General features: G+C 40.3%; 1 protein-coding gene across 7 annotated transcripts in view; it reads left to right on the top strand.

Annotated features, from left to right (window-relative positions):
• Positions 1 to 24,150, top strand: part of ARMC8 (armadillo repeat containing 8) — an 811,657-nt gene that overhangs the window by 455,273 nt on the left and 332,234 nt on the right. For all 7 annotated transcript variants that reach the window (XM_085648657.1, XM_085648654.1, XM_085648653.1 and 4 more), the window contains exons 12-14: positions 4,204 to 4,299; positions 20,210 to 20,292; positions 20,631 to 20,712. In XM_085648657.1, the coding sequence (XP_085504783.1) occupies positions 4,204 to 4,299; positions 20,210 to 20,292; positions 20,631 to 20,712 (261 nt within the window). The remainder of the gene's footprint in view (positions 1 to 4,203; positions 4,300 to 20,209; positions 20,293 to 20,630; positions 20,713 to 24,150) is intronic.

Raw genomic sequence — 24,150 nt, 5'->3', positions numbered from 1 at the left:
ACACTTTTAGAAAGTGGCTATTTTCTTGTTCAACCATCCTGTGTGCCTCTGCCTGTTGTGGATTGACTCTCTGGCTTTGGAGTGACAGGGGCTGGGGAGGTGCAGTGGCTCCAGGAGTCTGGATTAGTCAGCACTAGGTTGAACAGGCCTGGTCTGCATTTGGAGGGGTGGGAGGAGTAGCATCTTTACCTGAATAGGGCTGTGCCTGCCTTCCACAATGCTGACTCCGCCCCCCTGTGGTGTGTCGTGAGCCAAGGCTCACACTGACAATTTAGGTTGTTGTGCACTTGCAGAGTGCCCCCCACAACTGGTTTGATCTGGGCTCAGAGCCCCTTGCACAAAGAGAACAAAGACATTTTGGGGTATAAGTATCAGATCCTAAACCCTAAACTTTTAGACTACTTCTGGAATCTAGAGGAGCGGTTGCCAAGGAGAAGAGCTGGAGAAACTGAGGAGAAGTACTGCCCTTGCTGTGTGTCTGGGGTTGCCCTGCAGTTGCTGTTTCTGCCAAGGAAAGGAGAAGGACTTTGCTGTGTGCGGTGTCCCCTGCTTGAGGAAAGTCTCCAAGGGCTTGAGTAGAGCTTGCCTCCTGTTTTGAAGTCTCAGGAACATAAAGACTTCACTCCCAGCTCCCCTGAACTTCCTTGCTGGGAGTTCTGACCTGCCAAGAAGTGCCTGTGACTGAGTGGGGCCTCTGGAGGTTATTTCTGCTGCTGGAAGCTGGAAACCAACGCAACAAACAAGGAAGTCGACGCATCGCTCTTCTAGCGACAGTTTTCTGACGCAACACCATGGTGCGAGAAGAATCTCCTCGCGCCGCTGCTGAAACCGACGCGGCGTCTGTCGCCGCTGCAAGAATCGTTGCATCGAAGGATCGCGGCTGAAAAGGCCAACGCAGCCCAGCTCACCACCACATCGTTTGCTGACGCATCCCAGATTTCCACGCATCGTCCCTGTGCCACAAGTTTTCCCTGAGACATCACCCGCGGATCGGAGTAGTCTCAGAATCGACGCATCGTTTCCCCCTACACACCAGACCCGAAGCACTGTTCCCCTATGTACAGCGGAACTGTCGCATCGCATCCACGAAGGTCTCGGGAATCGACACATCTTTGTGTTTTTTAAGCTTCCCATCGCTGCAGCTGTTTGGCTTGGTGAATTTGTTGCAACAACAGGTATTTTGTAAGAAATCACGCATCCATAGTTTTCTATGGACTCGGTTGATAAAACCTTTTGAAAGTCATTTTTCTTAATACTTGTATGTTGGATTTTTGTCATTTTGTTCTTGTTAAGTTTAGATAAAGATACTTTATTTTTCTAAGATAACCCTGTCTGCTCGTGCGAAGCTACCAAGGGGTTGAGCAGGGGTTATCTAGAGTGTGTATCCCCCTTACCCTGTCTAGAAGCAAGGGTCCCTTTTTGGATAAGGGTACCTACCTCTGCCAACTAGAGTCCCCCATTTCTAATACAGTGTCTTAAAATTTGGTAAAGCCCCATTCCTACCTTAAACCAGCTTGTTGTAGAGGACTGTATTGGGCTTGAGGGGGCTTTGAATATTTCATGTCTGGGTTATGTCCTGGAGCAGCTAAAGAGTTTAGGACCCCCTGAGCTGTTCACGGTCCAAAGGCAGCTGTCCCCCATGAGCTGAGAAATAAAAAACATATGTTCTTGGCTAGGAGGGTGGGGGAAAGGGAATGTAAGGAAACCACCAAGCCCACAATAAGGCAATACATAATATTTAGTGCAAAGCTCTCAAGGCAACCCTTCTGGTCCTATATTAACAATCCCCATTTTCTCCTCATTAGGTTTAGATTTATCTTCATCATTGGTGCTTTGATGTTCCCAGTGGTTTCTCAAAGCCCGCTGCCCTAGAGCCCTGCCCCTGTGATCACTTTTCAGATCAAGATGCCTTACATTTTGTTGGGGTGATTTTTCTGTAAATTACGTAAAAAGTACATCTTTCCGCTGTTGTGGAATTGCAATTTTGCACAAGTGGGGCCTGCCCGGATATACTTACAAATGCTGCCTTCGCCCCTGATCTGTTTGGAGTTGCAAACTTTCTTACAGGCGCAATAAGACTGAGGAAGAAGCTGTTTAAGGGATAAAGAGCTCCTTTTGTCTTCATGCTGAGGTGAATTACGCATGTCTTAATTATGGGTCGTTACATAGACATTTCACTTTTTTTCATGTCTCCGCACAATATCATCTGCACTTTACATGCTCCTTTATAGCTTAGATTCTGCATTCTTTGTACCCTATCAATGCCATACCTGTCCAGAGTTTTAGATGGTTTTATACATTCTTAATTGGAAATTGCATATGAATTGCTGGTCTGTTTTTAACCATCGTGTATTGATTCTGATTTTAGTTAAAAAAAAAATCATGTGCTTTTATGGTCTTTCATGGCCAAATAAAGATTAATTTGATGATGATACTGTGGCTCTTGACACTGAAAACCATCTTCTGGGTGGCCATTACATCAGCCAGGAGGGTCATCGAGCTTCAAGTTCTGTCTGCCCATCCTCCCTACACAGCTTTTTCCGTGACAAACTGGTTCTATCGGATGCATGTCTTTTCTCTGCTAAAATGTATCACTCCCTTTCATATTGGCCAGAGTATCACTCTGCCTACTTTTTATCGCACAGCCTCATCCTTCTCAGGAAGAGCAGAGAGACTTCATCGCCTAGACCCGAAGATCACACTTTTGTTCCACATTGATCACACCAAAGACCATTGGGTGGATGATCAGCTCTTCATCTGGTTCACTGGAGTGATTAAGGGCAAGGCTGTGTAGAAGTGGGCCATCTCTCAATGGATTGTTCTCTGCATTAAGATCTGCTACTCATTAGCGATGAAGCAGCCCTCTGAGAACTTGCGGGCCCCTTCCTCCAGAAACAAGGCCACCACTTCTGCCACCACTTCTGCTTTAGCTCATGGGGTACCTGTCCTGGACATCTGCCAAGCTGCCACGATGGCTTTGCTGCACTTTTTCACGAAGCTCTACTGCATGGTTAGGGCATTTTTCCTGTCTGGTCCTGTAGGACTTTCTATTTTGAATCTGTTCTCAGACCCACCCCCGTTGACATAATGCTTAGATATCGATTCTAAGGTGAAGAATCTGTGTTTAGAAGTCTATCAGAACAAGTTTCTTACCTTCGGTAACTTTTTCTAGTTACTGACCTCCTCGTATGGTTGCACATCACATCAGCAGCTATGTAGCCACCCTCTAGCATTTTACACTTCATAAGCTTTTTTCTGCCTTCTTAGAAGCCTTTGAGAAATATATTTAGCACTTTTTCTCCTTGAAAATCTAGCCATGTTTGGTCTTACTCTTACTGGAAAGGAGTTGAATGGCCAACTATCCATTTTCATTGTGCATGAAGTGAACTTTTTATGATCAAGGCCCTAATAATATGACAGAAAATTGGTCTTATGGTAATGTAAAAAGTAAAAACTGAACAACTTTCATGACAAATAACAGGCTAAAATGTTTGACGGCTTCCAGTTAAAAGTGATAAACATCTAACTTGCAAAACCACAAGAATCTTAAATAGTTTAGGTGAACAGTAACTTGTAAGTATGCATGAATGTGTCTCTCTAGAGTCCACCAATCAGTGGACCTCTCGCTTCAGCACGCGAAGAGCAGTGCATTACAACCAGAGTCTTTTCCAAAGACTACTGCACCTCTAAATTACTAGCGCTGCACCCTCATAATACCGTGGAGGGATGTTTGTTCAAAGGTCTTCTTTTTGGTAAAGGAATGTTCACCCTAAGCTTTCTGGCATCAAAGCTTATTAGGCATGCAGGAAAGCTGCCTTTAATTTCAGGACTATCACCCTACATAAGCAAGGTTAGTTACTCAGCTTTAAAAAGCACTTCCTGTAGCTTCTTTTTTTCACCTTCCTTGTTACACTATCCCTGCCACCAAAGTCATTCGGTGCCATTTGTAACACCAGTGCACAATTTTAACATAGCAGCTAAAAGTGAAGAACAAATTAATTGCTGGAGTGCTTGAGTTCTTGCCCCTCTAGAACACTCTGCTCCCACCGACTGAAGGCTTAATAGAAGGTCAAATTGACATAATGAGGCTGTGTAACTCATGTTTATTTTTATCATTGTTACTTTCCTTTGTTTATAACTAAACAATATGCTGTTGGCCTGCTATTGATTAACTTATCTATTTTGTTTTCCTGTTTTGTGCAGCTTGACCATGACCTAAAACATGCACATGAACTGCGGCAAGCAGCATTTAAGCTATATGCTTCCCTTGGTGCCAACGATGAGGACATTCGGAAGAAGGTGAGTCTGGCAGAGGCGCGTCCCCCAGTCCTGACAGCCAGCAGGCAGGGCGTGACGTCGACCTGAACGTCCGGGTGAAGAGCCGTAACAGTGACTGTTTGAATAATTATAACACAAAAAAAGTAGAAACACAATGGGACTAAAAATCATGTTCAGAGAATGAATGGAGCACTTTTATTTATTTTTTTGAACATGTAGTGTGGCATGACCGTGTTGGAATGAACAATAACTAGTGTGCTCTTGTGTTACACTGACTATGGACTCTTTTTGGTTTTTTTTTGCACTTTTGATTTTTGCATGAAATCCAATGAAAGCTAATATATTAGTTTTGTAATGCTTCAATCATATTTAACAATGAAAACAGTTACAGCAGTGCTCAAAATGTAACTTATGGAAATGTGATTATTCAACTGCCATTCAGACTTCCATATCATTCCTACTGTATTCCTTTTGTGGCCCAGTTATGATTTTATCTTCTTCCTTTGAATGTTTTGCAAGTTTGTGTGAATAAAGCTTTCTGTAAATTATGGTAAGTGGTTATCTGAATTTCTAAACTCCATCATTCATTTAGCTATTAAAGCCAAGGTGTCACTCCCAGAAATTTGGATGAGCTGATATCTAAATTGTGCTTTTGATTCCAAGGCATGGGTCTCCTCTACCGGAACCAGAAACAATACGATCTTATAGGATTGCTTCAGGCAGAAAATGGTGTGTCATAAGAACTACTGCTACCTGCTTGGTAGCCTTCTGACAGCTGACCCAGATCACAGCCAACGGAAAGGTGGAAATTATAAATAATCCAAAGACGTGGGGAAATGCTTCTGTGTGGCCGACCTTTGCACAGTGAATAAAATAATCCAAACTGTATTTGTTGATGTTGAACTTCAGCATAATTCATCACCTAAACCATTTCAAAACAAAAGAACCTTTATCTGTGATTAAAGTGTTGAAAAATTAATTGAAGGTAATTAGTTGCCTTCAAGTGCTTTACCCATTTAAGTTTTGCTCCGAGTACTGAAAAATTAAGGTATGGTGAATGCTGTCAAGAAAAAAAGTGCAATTAACATGGTTAAGTCACAGAGGCATTGCCAGTTCTTAGTTGCTCTGCTTGATCCACGCTTCATCAACAACTATTACATTATTAACGGGCTTCAGGAAAACCGGTTACACTGGTGAACCTTTTCAGATTTGCAGATTACACTGCGTTCATTAGGAGTATCTCAAGTGTATGAAAAATGAAGATTCATCTTATAAAAAATATTTATAGGCATGATTAAGTAGACTTCGAAAGCGACTTGAATGTTTCATCAGTTGCTGCATTTTAAAGGTGCTGCCACTTTCCCTAGGCCTGTTCGCGTTTTTGTTTTCAAGAACAGCAACAGTCTTTTAGATTATTGGATTGTAATTCTTCATCAGATTTGGTCTGCAAATTCAGAAATATGAGCAGTACAGCCAAAAATCAGATGAAGTGTTTGTGTAATAACGTCATTGTTGAGATCTTTTTCTCATTAGGGACAACTATATATCCTTCACTTATTTCAGCACTTTCTGGTAAAACAGGAGTAGCTCTCATATGTGCCAACTTTTAAAGGCTGTTCATCTCATGCTATGATGATCACCAAAAGCAAAAATGATCATGTCGTATTTGAAATTAAACTGTGCTCACCATCCATCTTTAAAAAAATGTATATTTTCCTTACATCCTGCAATTTAAAAATTATTGCAGTCTGTCTTCTGGTTTCCACTCACATTTGTGTCTTCCATATCAGTTGTACACAATCGTGTCTAGTTTCATTTCTGAAATTATTCATAGGACCACAGTAGTTCAGGTATTTCACAATATAAATATTCTGTGAATAATTTGTCAAAAATGTGTCCTTTGAAAAAGGAGAAAAATAACACAGTGGCAGAAATAAAGTTCAAGGAATGCTCAGAGATGGCTTTTCCTGGGCAGTGATTGTACACATTTGCGCTCAAAATAACTTCTCGTAAAGTGTGTTGCTATATCAAAATCATGATTGTGCTGCATAATTATTAGTGCTGTGGTCATCGGGTATTCACAGTTCCTATGTTAGGGTAATTAAAATGATGCCTACTTTGGTAAAGTGCCGAGTTTTATGTGGTTTTATTTTCCCTCATTTGAGAAGTGTTATTGATAATTCCAAATAAGAAATGCTGCGTTCTGTTTAGTAAGTGGAGGGGGTCTCCATAATGTTCAAGGACTTTTAACTGCACCATCTCTTACAGCTGCTTATTTGAATTGTTTCCAAATATGCAGAATTTTAGGAGTGCTCAGCATCCATTACACCTGCCCTGTCAAGTGTGCCGGAATTGGCATCGAAATGCTGTGAACTATCTTCTTATACTGTATTTGTGGTTCTCTTGCTTCCTTGGGCCAATTTTATTTTAGCATTCTGTAATTTAGGTAGTTTAACTTTTTGTTAATTCCTTTCCTAAAACAAAGCATTTAGTAGAGAGGACCATATATGTCATTTGTGCTTGCTTTTATGGGTGGATCATAATAATGTATATGGCTTTTAGAAAGGGTATTGGGATACTTACATGGTAACAAATGACATGAAATGCTTTACTGTTCACCAAAAGTGTATCAAAGTACTTTATATGTGATCACTTTTGCAGATTTACTTGGATATATCTGTGTGCTCTGCAACATATTGGTAAACATTTAAATCATATAGAACTTTTTGCATGTTTTTTGTCCAGAATGAAAATATAAATATAATAAAAAGAAAGAAAAAAGCCATGGCAGATGATTGTATATAATAAAACATTGTTGGGCATTATGAGCAAGTACATTCTGACAGTACAGTACTGTACTTAATACCAGAGTTCTCTTTCTTAGAATTGTTAATCAGAACAGTTAATGTAAAAGTTCTATGTGTAGACAGCCCCTACCATTATTGCCAATGTTGTTGGCTTTTCTAGTTAATGCATTTTCTGACATGCAGACAGCAGTGCAACCCCTCCTTTAATATATCCCATAGAAAAAAACCTGAAGATCCTCTTGGAATCCACTTGGCTATGAAAATTAAGTATTTGCACAGACAAGATATGATCTTAGCAAAGGGGCAAGGTAGAATAGTGGGATATTTTAATACGTGACCTGGTTACTGTAAGTTGCAGGGATTAATTGTACAAAATATTTATAGTTTTATTCACGCTCTCGTTTATTTCCTCATCCATGCATGTTTTTAATTGAACAAATTTAAAATGGTAAACTCTTACAACTCTTTTTGAGCTTAGTCCTCTTTACTATAAAAAAAATTGCAATGTGAATAATACGTATACATTATTATGTGTACATTATACTAAAATGAAATATTGTTTTATATTTATGTAATGAAAGTTCATAGAGTTCGGTCTCACGAGATCCTGGTTAAATCAATGTTGAGGCCTCAAATGAACGTAAAAAAAATATTATCCTTTTTCATGTACAAGGAAAATCAATCGGTAAAACCTCATAAAAGACTATTTCTTTTATATATAACAAAGGCAGATGCATGGGTAAACATGTTCGTCACAGTTTAACGGATTAATTTATGAACATATTATTCTTCCTGCCGATCATTAAACATGAAGATCATTGGTACATTCTTTTCAAGTTATACCTCTGTTTGCTGCTTGTGTCTCAGGTAATCAGTGTTTGTCCCTCTTTGGCTTTGAGTATCATAGAAAAAAAATCACAAATCTTTCTTTTGTTAAATGATCATGAGGGGCTAGTAATTTTTCTTTTGTTCTATGATCATGAGGGTTATAGAAAATGGGACATGTACCTTGAAATATTCAGTATATTTTGAAACAACAAAACTAGATTAGATATATTATCGTTACACTTAAAGTACACTTTACAAAGCCTAGAGCAACCACATATTGAAAAAAGCTAATAAGCCACTGAAATTCCAAAAAGGTAAATAAACAGTCGGTTATAAACCGTGAAGCTGTAAAAGAGGCCGACGTATTGCTAGTTATTTGTGGTGATTTCTATAGTAAAATACAAAAACAGACATGAATAGAGAATTTTAAAACTAGTCCTCTCCAAAAATGTTAAATTGACATCCGTTTGTCTTTTATTAACAGCTGTATAAAACATGTATTAACATGTATTGCCTTTCACTAGCCAATGTCTAGTATTTGTAATAAATTATCTTTATAATGCAATAAAAAAATAACTGTGTTTTTAGTGATTCATTCCTATTTAAAGAAGACTCCTTTTAAAGAGCTGAACAATGTGTGAAAACATATGCTCTGTTCCAGCAGCTACACATGTGACATGTCATACAAGGTGCAATATTTATTACCTTTTTTCTTTACTTTTTTTTTTATTAAGAAGAAACCTAAATCAGCAATAAACAAAAACTGGTGCAATTTCAAAAACAAACTGCAATTCCTGAGGACAACATAAAATAAAAATGCAAGAAATGAATACAGTTGGGTCAAAAGATACATCAATTATATCATCAATTCATGGGACAAAATCCTTATGGTGTTTCACTGTCAACAGTATCAGAAAACGCATCATTGAATGGGGTGCAGATAAAACCTCTACTTTCGTTCCATGGGCCCCATACCTTGGTCCACTTGCCAGGGCAACCTCTACTTTCGTATATCACCCTTTTTGCTTGCATGCACCAGTCCATGTCTGATTCCCAATTGGCATGTCTAAGTGCAACCCCACCCTTCCAGTTACTAGCAATATTGCGTTTGGCAATCATACAACCCAGCGTGACCCAGAGAAGTTCAAACCTGGTTTGGTCAGTGGCCTCCCAGACATTTAAAAGAGAAAGACGGGGGGATACATCAATCGCTTTGTGACATATTCGGGACATGGCCCGAACAACGCTCCCCCAGTATGTCTGAAGGTCGAGGCAATCACACCATTGGTGTAAGAAAGTTTCCATCTGCCCACAGCCACGGGGACAAACCGGAGAGGATAAAAAACCCATCTTGGCCAGAGCCGAACTGGTATAGTACGCTCTATGTAGTAGTTTAAGCTGTAACAATTTAAAATGAGAACAGATAGCCACCTCCCGAGGTGACGCCAGTGCCTCCCTCCACTCTTCGTCATCAAGCTATCCCACCTCCTCATTCCATTTTGCCCGTAATTTACCCAGGGATTCAGGCATATTATTAAGAATCTTACGGTACTTCAGGTAAATCGCTCGTTCTGGGAGGTAATCCTCCAACGGGGAGGAAACAGGGGGGTCAGAGCCTTTAGGGAGCGCTTTTTGCAATGCACTACATACCTGAAGGTATCGGAAAGTTTCCCCCGCTTGAAGATGGTATTGCTGTTGTAAGTCACCAAATGGGACAACCCCCCCCCCCCTTGTCCAGAGATCACCAACTGTCGAAAGGCCAATTAAATTCCATTTGTCAAACCCTGGGTACCGTGAGAGCATGCCTAGCTGACTGGACTCAAGCAACGGGGTGGCCGGAGTAATCCTACCTCTCCAACCGTGTGCCACAAAGAAAGCGTAGTGGAGGTCGGAGTATATTTAGGTATGTATTTTTTCCCGCCATACAGAGCCCTGAGGTAGTTACCCGAAGACATATTCTACCTATCCATTGTATATGCCGGGTCTGTAATGGGATGGTGCATCCAGTGGTGGAGTACCACAAGCTGCGAGGACCAATAATATTTAATGCCAAGCAGAGCTATTCCCCCATCATACCAGCTTTTAGTGAGTTTGGCGAGGGCGATTCTAGGTGTACCATTATTCCATAAAAGGGAGCATACCTCGGAATCAAGAGAGAGAAAATATTGAGGGGAAACCAGAAAGGGTGTATTTTGCAAAATGTAGAGAAAGCGGGGCAGTGACATCATTTTATAAAGTGCAGCTCTACCTAGGAGTGTGAGGGGCAAAGATTTCCAATGTTGCACGTCGGCACAAAACCGGTGGAGAGGAGGGACAAGGTTTTGTCGGTTGAAAGTCCCTTTGTCTCTAGTAATATATATACCTAAATATCGAAAACCCTCGGTAACTATCTGGGCCTCACAACCCGAAGGAAGGATCGGTTGCTCACCACTCAAAACATAGACCGGAGATTTGACCCAGTTAATTGTGTAGCCGGAATATTTTTGAAAAAGGGCTAAAATATGGAGAACACTATGAATTGAAATCCGTGGGCGGGCCAAAAATAATAAAATGTCATTGGCATAAAAGGAAACCCTGTCTGTCCACTCCAATGACTAATTAAGACTGCAAAACAAAGGGTCACCTCTAATCCATATGGCCAAAGGTGCTAGGACGAAGAGAAGAGGCCACAGGGGGCATCCCTGCCTTGTGCTCTTGGCAAGCTTAAAAATTGCAGACCGGCCACCATTCACGGTAACCCAGGTCAAGGGGTGGGTGTAAAGCAAGCGTACCAAGGATAGAAACTGAGCACTGAATCCATATAGCTCCAGCGTAGTAAACAAGAAAGCCCACTCTATCATGTCGAAGGCCATCTTCACGTCTAAGGACATGATCACCGAGTCCTCCTGAATAGTGGAGGCCCGGCCCAACACCCCGAACAAGCGACGAAGATTAAGCGCGGTATTTCTGGCTGGCATAAAGCCAGATTGATCCGGATGGATCAATTTGTGAAGTCATGGGGAGAGTCGAAGGGCCAAAAGTTTGGCCAATATCTTGACCTCGGGGTCTAAGAGGGAGATACGAGGAGCAACGATCCGGGGTTTTGCCCTGTTTATGGATGACAACAATATTGGCTAACCTCTGTGTAGCAGACAGAGTGCTGCGGGCTACACCTTCATTGTACATGCGTACTAGGAGGGTGGCAATAACAGGGGCGGTAATTTTATAAAGTTCAATTGGGAGGCCACTCGGACCCATGGCCTTCCCGGATTGTAGCGCACCAATGGCTTTAGAAGCCTCTTCCGAGGTCAGAGCCGCATCTAGATCGGACACTTATTGCGGATCTAACTGTGGCAGAGGCAACGTGGAGAGCCATTCTGCTGCTCCGTTTTGAGTGGATGTAGACGAGGGAGTATATGCAATTTTAAAATGGCAGGCAAATGCTTCCGCAATTCAGAATTTATCATTTTGGCAAACACTCTGCAGGTCTAAAATCTCCGCCACCCATCTATTGGCCAACTCCCTCTTATCCAACCATGCCAACAACTTGCTCGCTTTGTCACCAATATCGTAAATGCGGTGCTGGGTGGCACGATAATGAGTCCGGGCGGCATCTTCCGCTATGTTGCGATGTTCTTTCTGTTTAATAGCTAATTTATGCGAGGCCTCCGATGATGCGGAGGTGACCATTTCGGCTTCGAATGTTGCCACTTCCCCCCTCTATTTCGTGTAGCTGTTTACACTTCTCTTTCTTATGCATTGCCACAGCTAACACCCCACAACCATGAATAACAGTCTTACATGCCTCCCACAGTGTCAGATCAGAATCCACTGAGCCATCATTTTCGATAAAGTAATTCTGGGTGGCTTCAAGCAATTTGGCGTACAACGCTGGCACACAAAGGTACCAGGGAGGAAACGCCATTTTGCGACTACTGGGGGAGGGGGATTACCACCATAATGGGTCTCAATGGGACAGTGGTCGGAAATGCCCCTAGGAAGAAAATTTATATCACCAAATTGTGGAAGCTGGGTTGCCTTGCAAAACAGATAATCAATACGAGACATACTCCCATGTACCCCCGAGTGAAAGGTGTATTGTCTGGACAGAGGATTACAAACACGCCATATATCAATCAAACCTAAGGCATCTAAAAATTCAATCGGAAGCTTCCCAGGTGACTCCCCCCCGCTTGGGTGGCAAACGATCCAGGTCGCCACTGAGGGCAGCATTACAATCACCTCCCACCAGCATGTCACCCTCCGGCAAACAGAGCAAGTGCAAGCCAAGGTCAGACAGAGTGGAAGAATGGAGCTTAAGGGGACATAAACAGAGGTTACATTTAAGGACCTCCCCTCCCACCGCCCAGAGACTGTGACGAGCCTACCCAAAGGGTCGGTAGTTTTAGACACCTGAAGTGGGAGAGAGGTACGTACCAGTATGCCCACCCCTCTGGACCCCCGAGTGTAACCTTTATGCACAATCAATTTGTAGCCGCACCTATTAAGTGCACAGTAGGAGTTGCCCTGTACATGTGTCTCCTGGAGCAAGACTAAATCGGGGGACTGACACTTTAAATATTGCAACACTAAGCCCCTTTTGATGCGATCTCCCAACCCGTTCACATTCCACGAGAGTAAGGCGGGCCCTGGATGAAACGGCATTACAGTCTTGACTCATTAAAATCTGATAGTGAGGTCCCCCAACGAGCGAGGGAACTTAGACAAACAGTCTACTCCTGCATAATGGACACCACAACCGAAGAAGTCACAAGTGAACTCTGAAAATTAAATTGCAAAGACCTCGTATCAAGGACCCAACCGATGCTAGGAAGAAGAGTATACAATAAGTTGCACCAAAGAAAAAGGAACATAATAAAAACCCACAACAAAACTACAAAAAAAAACCCCACAACCCTGGATCCCCCCCTCCCTGCCTCCCTGCACCGTGGACTCAAAACTGCCCACCCCTAATTTGCAGAGCGCCTGTAAGCCCCATGTATCTATTCTATGGAGAGAGTGACACTCTGCCGAACCATCCGGGTAACTACCCAGTGGACCCCCTGAGAAATGTAATGAACCAGCCGTAACACACATTATCAAAACCTAAGGCCCTGCGATACGTGCAAATGAAAATATTCCCACTCCCAGCCTTATATAAAATAACAAAGCAAAATAACAGGTCAACATCATTCCAATTGAATTGAAGTCCTTGGAACAAGCAAAAACAAAAGAACATTAGCACCCCAATTCCAGACAAGCATATCAATACTCATCGTATCCGGATGGTGACCTGGGACCAACACAGTTCGAACGAACAGTTCAAGTCTTTAAAGCAAGTGACTCACGACAAGGATCAGCCACTTCCGTTGCTGCCAGAGCGTTCCTGTGGACTGTCAAGGCAATGTCCCTGATTCAGGGATGAACGTTGAATATTTATTACTTTTGACCCTTATTCAGGTTCTGGTATTTTTAAGGACAGTTTTCTCGGGAAGCAATAATTATTTCTTTGTGTTTTAATGTAGATTATGTACTCTAAACATGTTATACTACTTATGCAATTTCAGTTTAATTCTAGAATGAACAAATGAATTCCAAATTTCAAGGTTCTATCGCCCTTTTGTTGTTTCTTTACATTTCTAGAACGCATAAACCCTTTGTTTTGGGGCTTTCTTGTTATCCTATGATGGATTTCAAAAAATGTGCATGTCTGGTTTTCACAGAGGGGTTTGTATGGTGTTAACTTGTTTAAAAACATTGCCTGTTTTTGCTGATTGGGAAACAGAATGTCAGTATTTTGACCAGGAGTGTGCCTTGTGTTAAATTGGAAAATTTGGAATAAAATATAGTCTCCTGATTTCACAGCTTATCATTGATGGATCACAATTTCGCCTATGTTTTCATCATTCCCCAGATTGTAATCATTCTTCAACCACTTTGAATTCATTTGCTTCTTCTACTTTGTAAGGAAATGCCTTGTGGCTATGACGCATTTTGTAGTTAAATAAGAAAGGCACTTAGGGGAGTGGAGAAACTGCGTTTAGGATTATTAGTCTACTCTTTGGCTTATCCGTTGTATCTAATCAGTTCCTTTTGGTGTTGGTATGAAAATGAAGTATCATAACTCGTAACCAATACATTGAAGCTAATTTTACAGAATTAACATTTCATTTAGTAACCCTGGATCAAGGAGCACCTTGAAAAAGACAATGCTCTTTTTTAAACAAATGGTTGACCAAAAACATCACGATGTGAACTGCTTTGTGTTTATTGTATATTCACCTATTACTAAATGTTTACCTTTGTTCTCTTCGTTAAAAAAGATATGTCTGCTACTGGTAGCTAGCAATCAACCACTTGCCTGAGTACGTCAAACAATACTCATACATTTTCTGGTTTTTGGACCTGTGGAGCATTCTAGGGAATGTAGTATATCCTCATGCCACATTCCCAAATATTTTTTTAATTTGTCTGTGTTTCATCAGGACAAGCTGGGATTCATTCCTTTTTTTTGGTCTAATTTTACGGTGAGCATTTTAGTTAACGTTCTCTAAAAAGCAGGATTTGTTGAGTTTAAGTGCAATATGTATTCATCATTGTGTAATGTTTGTTAAACAATAAGCCATCTACCAAAGGATAAGAAAAGGTTGTTCATGCTGATATAATATAATCGAATTCCTGTTTACCCCATTCTCTATTCTGTTTCTTGCACGGTGCTTGAATTGTTGTACACTTAAAAACAACTCAAGGTGCCTGTGGATTTTATTTGTTATGAAATCTAAGTACCTTACCTTTTATGCATATTCTTTAAAAATATAAAAATGGTATGTTTTAAGGAAGTTATCCTGACCTGTTTGAGATTGATTGGTGAAATGACAGCATGAGAAATCTGAGTGCATTTTTATGCTTTATTTTTAAGTTACTGTGATTGGGTTGGGACTTAACCACTCCACCTAATTTTTATAATGACACAGATGACAGTGCGTTTCCCAAAGTTACACAATAATTGTATCAAGTACGTACAGCTGGATTAGAGCCCATGTTTCCAGTTCTAAGAGCAACATTTTTGTCTCATTTTCAATATTTTGTCATAGGTTGGTAGAGACTTACTGTTCTGCACCTCATAGTATTTTTTGGGAAAAGACTTTAACTTTACATCGCAAGCAATTGGTCAATCATCTTCCTTTCTGTATTTATCTCTGCTCTCGCCTTACTCAGTTATTCTTAAATTTGCTTCTGCGCCTGACTTTTGATAGTCGGGCAATGTGAAAAAGGTATCGGCAAGGAAAATTGTTAAAAGAAATAAAACATGTCCATGTGAATCCATGAGAGAGCAGTTGAACATGTACGTATTCAACCGAATAGCTGGCTTTCATGGTTCTTTTCACGGACTGCCTGTAGCTCTCAGAGCTATTTTATATTTCTCTATATTTAGCCTTTTATTATGTACCAGTTCAAGTGTATATCCAACATTCCTCCTATATTTTCAATGTAAAAGTTTTGATAGTATTTCAAATGATAGTGCTTAGTTTGAATATTGTCTGCGTTCTCTTGTGTCTAATGAGATGGCAATAGTGTCCTCTCATGACTTTAATGTGGATACCAAGATAGTAGAATTATTTGAATCATTACTACAAATTTGCAGTAGATTTACACCTGAATGAAAGGTTTTGCAGAATTTAAATAAACAAGAGCACGATATAGTGTTTTGTGTGTGTTTGTGAATGTCTAGATTTATAAAGAGTGTTATGTAAAAAGAAAACCAATTTACATTCCTGCAATGCTTTTGTTTTATTTCAAATGAGGTGTTTTGGTGAAATTCAGTACCAATTAAAAAAAACTTTTAATGTAAATGTCCTCTGTCCCGTTTTAGTCTGGATAGTTCAGATTGTGGTAGAGATACAGATATACTTCTCCAGTGGAATTGTGTTAATTTAAAATGATCTGGGAATTTCTCTTCATCAGGATGGTAACATATGCTTACCGTCCAGGACAATTGAGACAGGCTGATCCATCATTAATGACACTCTTATTATGTGCAAGAAGCAAGGCTGTGGTGTGGAGATAGCACTCTGAAAGTTCACTTTAATATTCTCTACACCAAAAATAAAATGAATCAATTGTATTGAATTGTGGCTGTAACAGGGTCCTTACCTAGTTCAATGTGGATTTATTTCTCATGTGAGACTATTTTTCAGCCTCTCTCAAATCACTTGTGTAATTGCTGCTGCTGCTGAATTCTTGTTTGTTTGGACACCTCTGAAGTTGCAATAAATTTGAAGCCAAGACCCGGATACTGTAATGTTGCTCCAGTAATACCAACAGTGTCTCAAGTGAAGTCTAACCATTCGCTTCCTCGGTACCAGAATTCAGTTGTGCTGCTCTCTGTATGCATGGATCACTGGTATTGGGATACACCATCATTTCCCATAGAGTTTCATTTTTGACTCTTTTTTGGAATACCCACGCAATACTGGTACCTAGCTTCAATTTAGGCTCTAATTTATTGTAATTCAGTTTAGGAAAAACATTGATTTCAATATATTTTTTAAGTTCCCAAAGTGTAATTGTTAATTCTTTTCCTATCTGCAGGTTATTTAGCCTATATTTAAATTACGTATTTACAACTGCAATCATTTTTTTTTTGTTTTCCTTACTGTTAAATTGTGTCGAAGATTTTTTTCAAATGTATATTTGTACTTCATACCCAGTTCCTAAAGTAATGGTGCTGCCTGCAACGTTACCAAGTTTCCTTGATCATTTCTGTAATGTTTGCCCAGGCCCACCCTACTTACGAAAGTTTTGGAATTGTACAGCATTTGAATGTTAAAAATGTGGCACTTTGCTCTACACACCATGAAGAAAATCTCTAGAAAACACCATTGAAAAAGAACAGAAAAGCAAAATTCCGTAGGTTTAGGCTTTGATAATCCCCCACAAATGTGACCTTAAAAATATTGTTTTTATGTGGCTTAAACTTATACAATCATGTTAATTATGTATCCAACTTTCAGATTCCTAACATTCAGAGACCGCATCCTATGAAAATAAGATTTAAAAAGGCTGTAGGATTGACCAGCAGCTTTGCTTTGCCACAAAATTGTGTACAGAAAACTAAAAGGCACAGGTCTGGCAGTTTTAGGGGATATTATGTATTAAAAAATAATGGTGAGGGCATCAAGATCTACTGTTGACCTGGAGGGTTGTTAAGTTAACTGTATCAAATACTGCCATTAAAAGAGCAACACTTAGTATGGGCTCAGTCAGTGTCTTGTCTGAAGTAATACAACCGGCTTATTCCCTTTTCACTACTCCCTCCTTTCGATCAGGCTGTTTAGTAAACTAAGTTTAGTTTGAGTTGGTTCATCACTACTTTTTCCATCAGTGTTGCTGGAAAGCACAGGTTAATTATAGATTTTTTTGACAACAAACTTTATTGGCATTTTAAGGACACCGGGGAACTCGCCCCTATACATGGTACCAACGGGTAGAAGAATAATGAGAATTGGCATCCCTGTTCAACCCCCCCCTGGTCTGCAGAACATCAGACCCACAAACCCTCCCCTCCTCCCGCACAGCATAATTATAGATTTTTAATCCGTTTCACACACAATGTTATATTTACATCTACATCCAACTCTTACATTTTCAAACTTGTGGGACTACTCATCTACCTTGTGAAAGGACTGGGACTGGAGAAAGCCATACCACTATAAAACTCAATTGTAATCCGAAGGGCCACAGCACGACCCTGTCCTGCCCCTTCTCACTGCACCATACACCACATATGCAGGTTCTCAGTCTGTTCTGACATTTGGTAAGAGCTAAATGGTGTGTTGTGGCCTCTTTCTTTGTTTTTTCAGTGGGCGGATTCATTTTAAGCACTTATTTTTTGCAATCGATACCTTTGGACATGCTTGATGACTTATCTTAGATTCTTTATTAAGCAGCCTACTCTTTCACAGTAGTACAATGACCAGACAATCTTGGCTCCTCCAAATCCAGCATTTTAAAGTAAACAGATCTCATATCTATCTACACACAACATTTTGACTTCAAATGATTTTGGAAAATTCACTAGTGTAGCCATAAGCGAAGACAGTGGAAAGTAATACATTTGCGCCACTCCTCTATGTTGTCTGTTTAGTGCTTGTCCAAGAACTAAAGGTCTTTCCAGCACTTCTCCTAGTTTTATTTTGGTGATCTGAACAATTCCAATGGGGTCCAAATTAATCTCCCAAGGCTTTGAATATGCATCACGATAGTCTTATAGTGGGTCTGTTTCAGTACCCCTGCAGGGGCTCCATTTAGACCCACATCTGTTGTTTGGAACAAAAAACACAAACATGTGTAAAATGTTACAACTAAATCTCCATTTGTAGCACTGGGTGTATTTGTATGAAGACTTCAAAGGCAGGTGGGTCTGGAAAACATATCCCACCAAAACCTTATTATGCATGTTCAGTAGGTGGTCACCCACTCCTATATTGTCTTTGTGCACTTTATGAGAACTAGCAAACAGGAAATATGCATTTTCTCCATTCTAGCTCAGACATTCACTAGTGGATTTGCAGCAGGGGCAGCACACAAATGCTGGTAAAGACAGCATTTCCAGAATAAATCTGATCATTTAATCTTCTGTAAAAACACTATCATGTTCACAATAAAAAGTGGCTGCTCCACCTATTCCTTCATTTTCTGAATTGTTCAACAAACAACATTCAATAGACCTGAAAATGTCTCCAGATATAAAAGCCATCAGGAGAATATTTACAATCTAACTTCTTACATGTGTGCTGGAGCGCTTTAATGCAGGCTCTTGAGAGTAAAGTAAATCTTATTTGCTTAGCAAACTCTGTGATCTATCTTGGACGTGTATCTTAAGGATATTAAAGTCGATGTCTATTAAACCTGTCTGACACCTATTATATTGTTTTGGTCTAGTTGCACAGCAATATAATTAGTCTAATTAACAATGACATTCCTAAATGTGTTTCCTCTGTTTAGTGATCCACATTTTAAATCCACTGAGAACATCATGCTTGTTATATTTTGTCTCCTGCGAATGTACGTTTCTTACCTACAAGAGAGTATTACAAGGGCGCTAGTGTTTCCGTGTTGAATAAAGAGAGAGGTTAGATATCGTTCTACATTCATCCCCTATCCACTAGCGTATTTTGTATTTTAATATGAATATGTGAGATTTTTGGAACACCTAAGGTCCTCCTGTTGAAGATTTTCTCAGTATTCTCTCCTAAAAACCAAGTTAACTTGTGACAAAGAAACCGTGCTCTGATCAGTTCCACTTTTCAACTGTGTTTTCATACATTTGGGTGGGAGCACATTAAATAATTAAGCCATCCTGCATCTTAAGTGAATGTTTTCTGTAGCACCCATTGATGTCACATATGGGGAACTTTCCGTCCCTCTTGGACTCGGTCCATCACATCAGTAATGTGACTTAATCTGTAGCACTTATATGATTACTATTTTTATATAGAGTGGGCATCCACATGTGCCGTTCAACATAATTGTGCAATCGCTGATCCTAGTTGGAATCTCAAGGTACAAATGTTCAATCTGTCAGGTACCTCGATGCAAGCAGTTTCTCAATAAGCTTTTGCTCGTCTCCTTTTTAATTTCTTATTAGTAGAAAAAGAATACCTAGCAGAGATCAGAAGATGTTCTAGGCATAATGTTCTAGGCAATAATGTTCCTGCCAGATGGGCCTCAAGGGGAACCTATTGTAATGGTGAGGAACCATTACTTACCAGTATTAACTTGAGTACACTTATTCTGTAGACTCCCTTCTATTCCAGTGCCTACCCACCATACAAAGTCTAGTTGATGCCAAGGTAAGAATTCAAGATGGTCACCTTATATTCAGATGGATGATGTGCTTAACAAATATAACTAGTGTGTGTCACAACACAAACTGTTGAGGCACAGTTTATGCTCTAGCCACACTGTGGCAGAGAATTTCCAACACTTGGTAACAGAAGGGAGCCAATGGGCAAGAATACTTTAGTTACCACTGGTGAGTAACATTTACCTTTTAACTTGTGATTTGTCCTGCACTGTCACATGAGTAACCTTAGTCATATATATATTTGCAAGCTCACAATAAATGTTATTGATTTTCTGACAGTTGACCTACACAAACAGGGGTGAGATAACAAATTGACTTGTTAAATGCAGTATTTATGGCTTTCATAAAAGACCAGACGTAAAGAAAACTGGCATATACAAGCATTGATGAGTAGAGCTTGTTGCCTCCCTTGTTGTTATTTATGCAACATTAACCCTTTTTCCCCCAGATCATTGAGACTGAGAATATGATGGACCGAATTGTGAATGGCTTGTCTGAGTCTAGTATCAAGGTGCGGTTAGCTGCAGTCAGGTATGAGTTTGATATCAATACAAATTATTTTCACTGTTTAACTCAGTTCCCCTTCTATTACCCAATCCTTTCATATGATGCCATTCCCTCCTGGTTCCTTGTAATATTAGCAAATTTCCTTTTTACTCAACAAATGCTTTCTACCCAAAAGATAAGAAAATGTGCCCAAAAAGTATGATTCTGACCCAAAGAAGCTCAACTGATCATGTTTACTCAGAGTATTTGCTTAAAAGAATACTTTTTCCTCGGAGTAGTATGTGTGTAAATTACCACCCTCCAAACACAGACTAGGCACTGGAATTTTTTATTTTGTGATCTAATAGATTTTTTCTTTATAGATGTTTACACAGTTTATCACGGTCTGTGCAACAGCTCCGGACCAGTTTCCAGGACCATGCAGTGTGGAAGCCTTTAATGAAGGTGCGATTTGTGAAACCAAAAATCCTTGCTCTGTGAAATTACCATTGTATGTTACATGCGAAGTCATTCAACTTTTTGAAGTTTTAAAGCCCAGGTGGTTACCCTGAAACAATACATATGTAATCTGTTCACAACAATGAATGATTTTCGATTAATTAAGATAGAACAAATATACAGGATGCCTATTATGGATAGACGGAACAGAGTGATAAAAATAGGGAAGACACAAGTCTTTTAGTTTACTGAGCAATATTTGAAAAGACAAGCAAATCACGTTCTGGAAAGCTGAAGAGTAAGAAGATTAATTTTTGAAGAACGAACGGAAGGAGTTGGGGCGAGATTGAGATCACCTGTGATGGCTTGATTTATTTTCTATTTTTGGGTGAGATTGATACTTTGTGCCAGTGGTTGACGGTGGTAGGCACCAACACTCATGTTTGGAGACAGGTTATTATTTTTCATCAACAGGCTTTGCCCCAGAGGAATAGAGAGACTGTCAAAAAAGGGAGAAGGGGTAAGAGATAGAGAAATAGCGACAAAGAGAGAAATTCAACATTGAAAAAGAACCTGCAAGAGTGAGGAAAAGAGACTGAAGATTAGGGAGATGATTGCAACTCTAGGCAGTCTTGGTATTCAGCAACCCTGTATTCATCCGATACAGTAGTGGGCTCCTAAGAAAAACTTTGGGGCCCTGCACGTATTTATTATTTATTTGTGTAAAGGACACTTGGGATGGCAAAATCCTACAGTCTAGTAACAAGCAGCCAACAATCCTAGAGATGTTTCATCGATCTGCAACCAAGTAATGAAACTTGGAATCAAACTATTGCATGTTTGGTTTCTTGAGTTTTTTTTAATTACTTCAAGAGTCGAATAAAAGAATTCTGAAAAGAGAATGAAATATTGTGAATTGCACATCATTGTCCATAGTTTATCAATTGAGATGAAGTGGGTAATTCTCTGTGTAAATAATGTTAGTAAAAACCTTCAATCAGCAGTGTCAGAATACACACTTTTAGCACAGCATTTGTGCAGCATATCCTCCCTCATTATTTTGTCTGCTAGATGGTTAATAGTGAAGTCCCTTGGCTCTACTCATCCATGAGGTCTTCATAGGTACGATCTAACCAATGGAAGTATGCAAAGTGAAAGGGCCTCTACAATGAGTCTCCTCTATCCAAAGTCAATTTACTTTAAAATTCAACATTTGGATGATATCTGCTGCTGCAGCAGAAACGCATGCTCATTGAAAGTTGGATAAGAACATGTATTACTACTTATTGCTACTTTTTTTCCTTTCTCCGAAGGACTTGTTAAACCTCCAGTTCTACAGATACATAATACTCTTCGAAGTCTGACTCTGGAAGGCTGAATGAGAGAAAAGCTGTCAGTTGTTTTACTGAATGATTAAAAGACATAAAAAGAGTCTCTTTAAGCAATTTTCATTCTCTTTGGGGAGAAGAATATATGTGTTACCCAGATTGGCATTGTATTGTATTGCATTGACTACTATCATGCTAGAGGACTGCAGCAATTCCATACTTGTTCTGCTTAACCTCAGATGGACAGCGCAGAAAAGCTGGTGTTATCGGAACATGTTTCTTTACTGGAGAATCAGTTTATGATGCACCTGTTATTTCAGTTACCAAGAATCTTTAGAAGGGAAAGTATCTGAATCTGGAAAGTTTTGCAGTTCCAGTGATGAGCTTTGATCAGAGTGTTTCTTTTTGAATGGCTGAGCAGGTGGCTGGTGGGAAAGCTCTTCTGGCCAGCGTGTTACATATTATAACTTTGGATTGGGTCTTAAAGCCAAACCTTCAGTTTTGGATATCGGAGTTCAGTTTCTTTAAGCCCACTCAGTGGGTAACCGCTGTCATGCACACTTCACATGTTGCTATAACATTGACCACTAGATTTGTATTGTCTCATATATATGTATAGGAAAAACAAGACACAGTTCTGGCAATTATAAGGGATACTATGTGTGATGTCAGAGCTCCAAGTCCTTTAAAGCGTAATTGGCAGTATGACAAATTCATTTCTGTTGGGGAATGGATTATGCTGTAAGGCTGTTAACCAGGATGCCAAGGTTCACTGCATTAAACACTTCAACTAAAGGGACCAAAGTTTGGTATGGTCTCACTCAATGTCTAGTTTGAAATAATGCAAGGTAGAGATTATAACAGCCTTTATCAATCTTTCTGGTCTACATTTTCCTTTCAGGCAGTTCTGTAAATTAGAACATCAAACTAAGGTTGGAGTTGGTGTATTTCCCTCTTTCCAGTAGTGTTACTTGGAAACAGCATGTTGGGTTTATTACTTGAGAAGTCAGCTGAGCTGTGTTTTTTCTTTGATCTAGGGTAGGGCCAATTTTGACAGATGTGTTTATTAGTGCAGTATGTGGCAAAAGAACACATTTTTTCTAATTCTTAAAGCAATACTTGTTGGTCCACATTCAGCCCAGGCTGGAACCTTGACTGAATGGAACTCTGGCTATCCTAATCAATAGAGGGTTAGTATTGGTGTGCCAAGTCTTTTTTTTTTTTTAATATAAATATTTTTATTTGCATTTTCAACCAACATATGCACAGCTGACAAGTCACAGATAGGTACCCCGTACCCCGGCATCCCCCCCACCCACCACCCTCCCTCCGCAGGAGCGACCTTTTAAGCTTCAAGTCCATGAGTTCTAACCATTTCTGACAGGCCATAGTTCTTCCATACTCTGCGATCCCCCAATAATCCTCCTCAATGGTCACTCTGCGATCCCCCAATAATCCTCCTCAATGGTCGACCCTGTCCCTCGACCTCCCGCCAACCCTTAGGGCTCTTAGTGCATCAGTCCTGCCCCAGTCCTCCGTCGAGACCATGATACCGTCTCCATTTGCCCCATACTCTACGGAATTTTCGGGGGCATCCGCTAGCTTTGTACGTAACCCTCTCAGCCGCCATATACATATCCATCCCCCTCCTCCATTCCCCAACCTGTGGGGGGGTTGGAGCACCCCATGCTCGTGCAACATCTCTTTTCGCTACCACCAAAGCCAACATTGTAAAGATCAGATGCGGTCGGGTCAGATCTATATCTGTAGGTATTCCAAGCAAAACAAGTTTTGGGTCCATGGGGAGCAGCACCTCTAGCACCTCACTCAATTCCCCCAGTATGTGTGTCCAATAAGTGCGGATAATAGGGCAATCCCAGATAATGTGGTAGAAGGCCCCCTGCGGATGTCGACATCTTAGGCAGCAGGAGTCCGCAGCTCTTCCCATATGATGCAGTCTGACCCTATCCTAATACGCCCTGTGCAGTATCTTATATTGTATAAGTCTGAGTCAGGATTTAATCGCGACTTCCCTGTGATGCATCAAGGCAATTTCTCAGTCTATTGTGTCCATCTCACCCAGATCCCGCTCCCATGTTGCTCTCAGTTTCCCCAA

This window comes from Triturus cristatus, chromosome 3_2, assembly GCF_964204655.1.
Source record: "Triturus cristatus chromosome 3_2, aTriCri1.1, whole genome shotgun sequence".
Lineage (NCBI taxonomy): Eukaryota > Metazoa > Chordata > Amphibia > Caudata > Salamandridae > Triturus > Triturus cristatus.
This window is presented reverse-complemented; position numbering and strand designations above follow the sequence as displayed.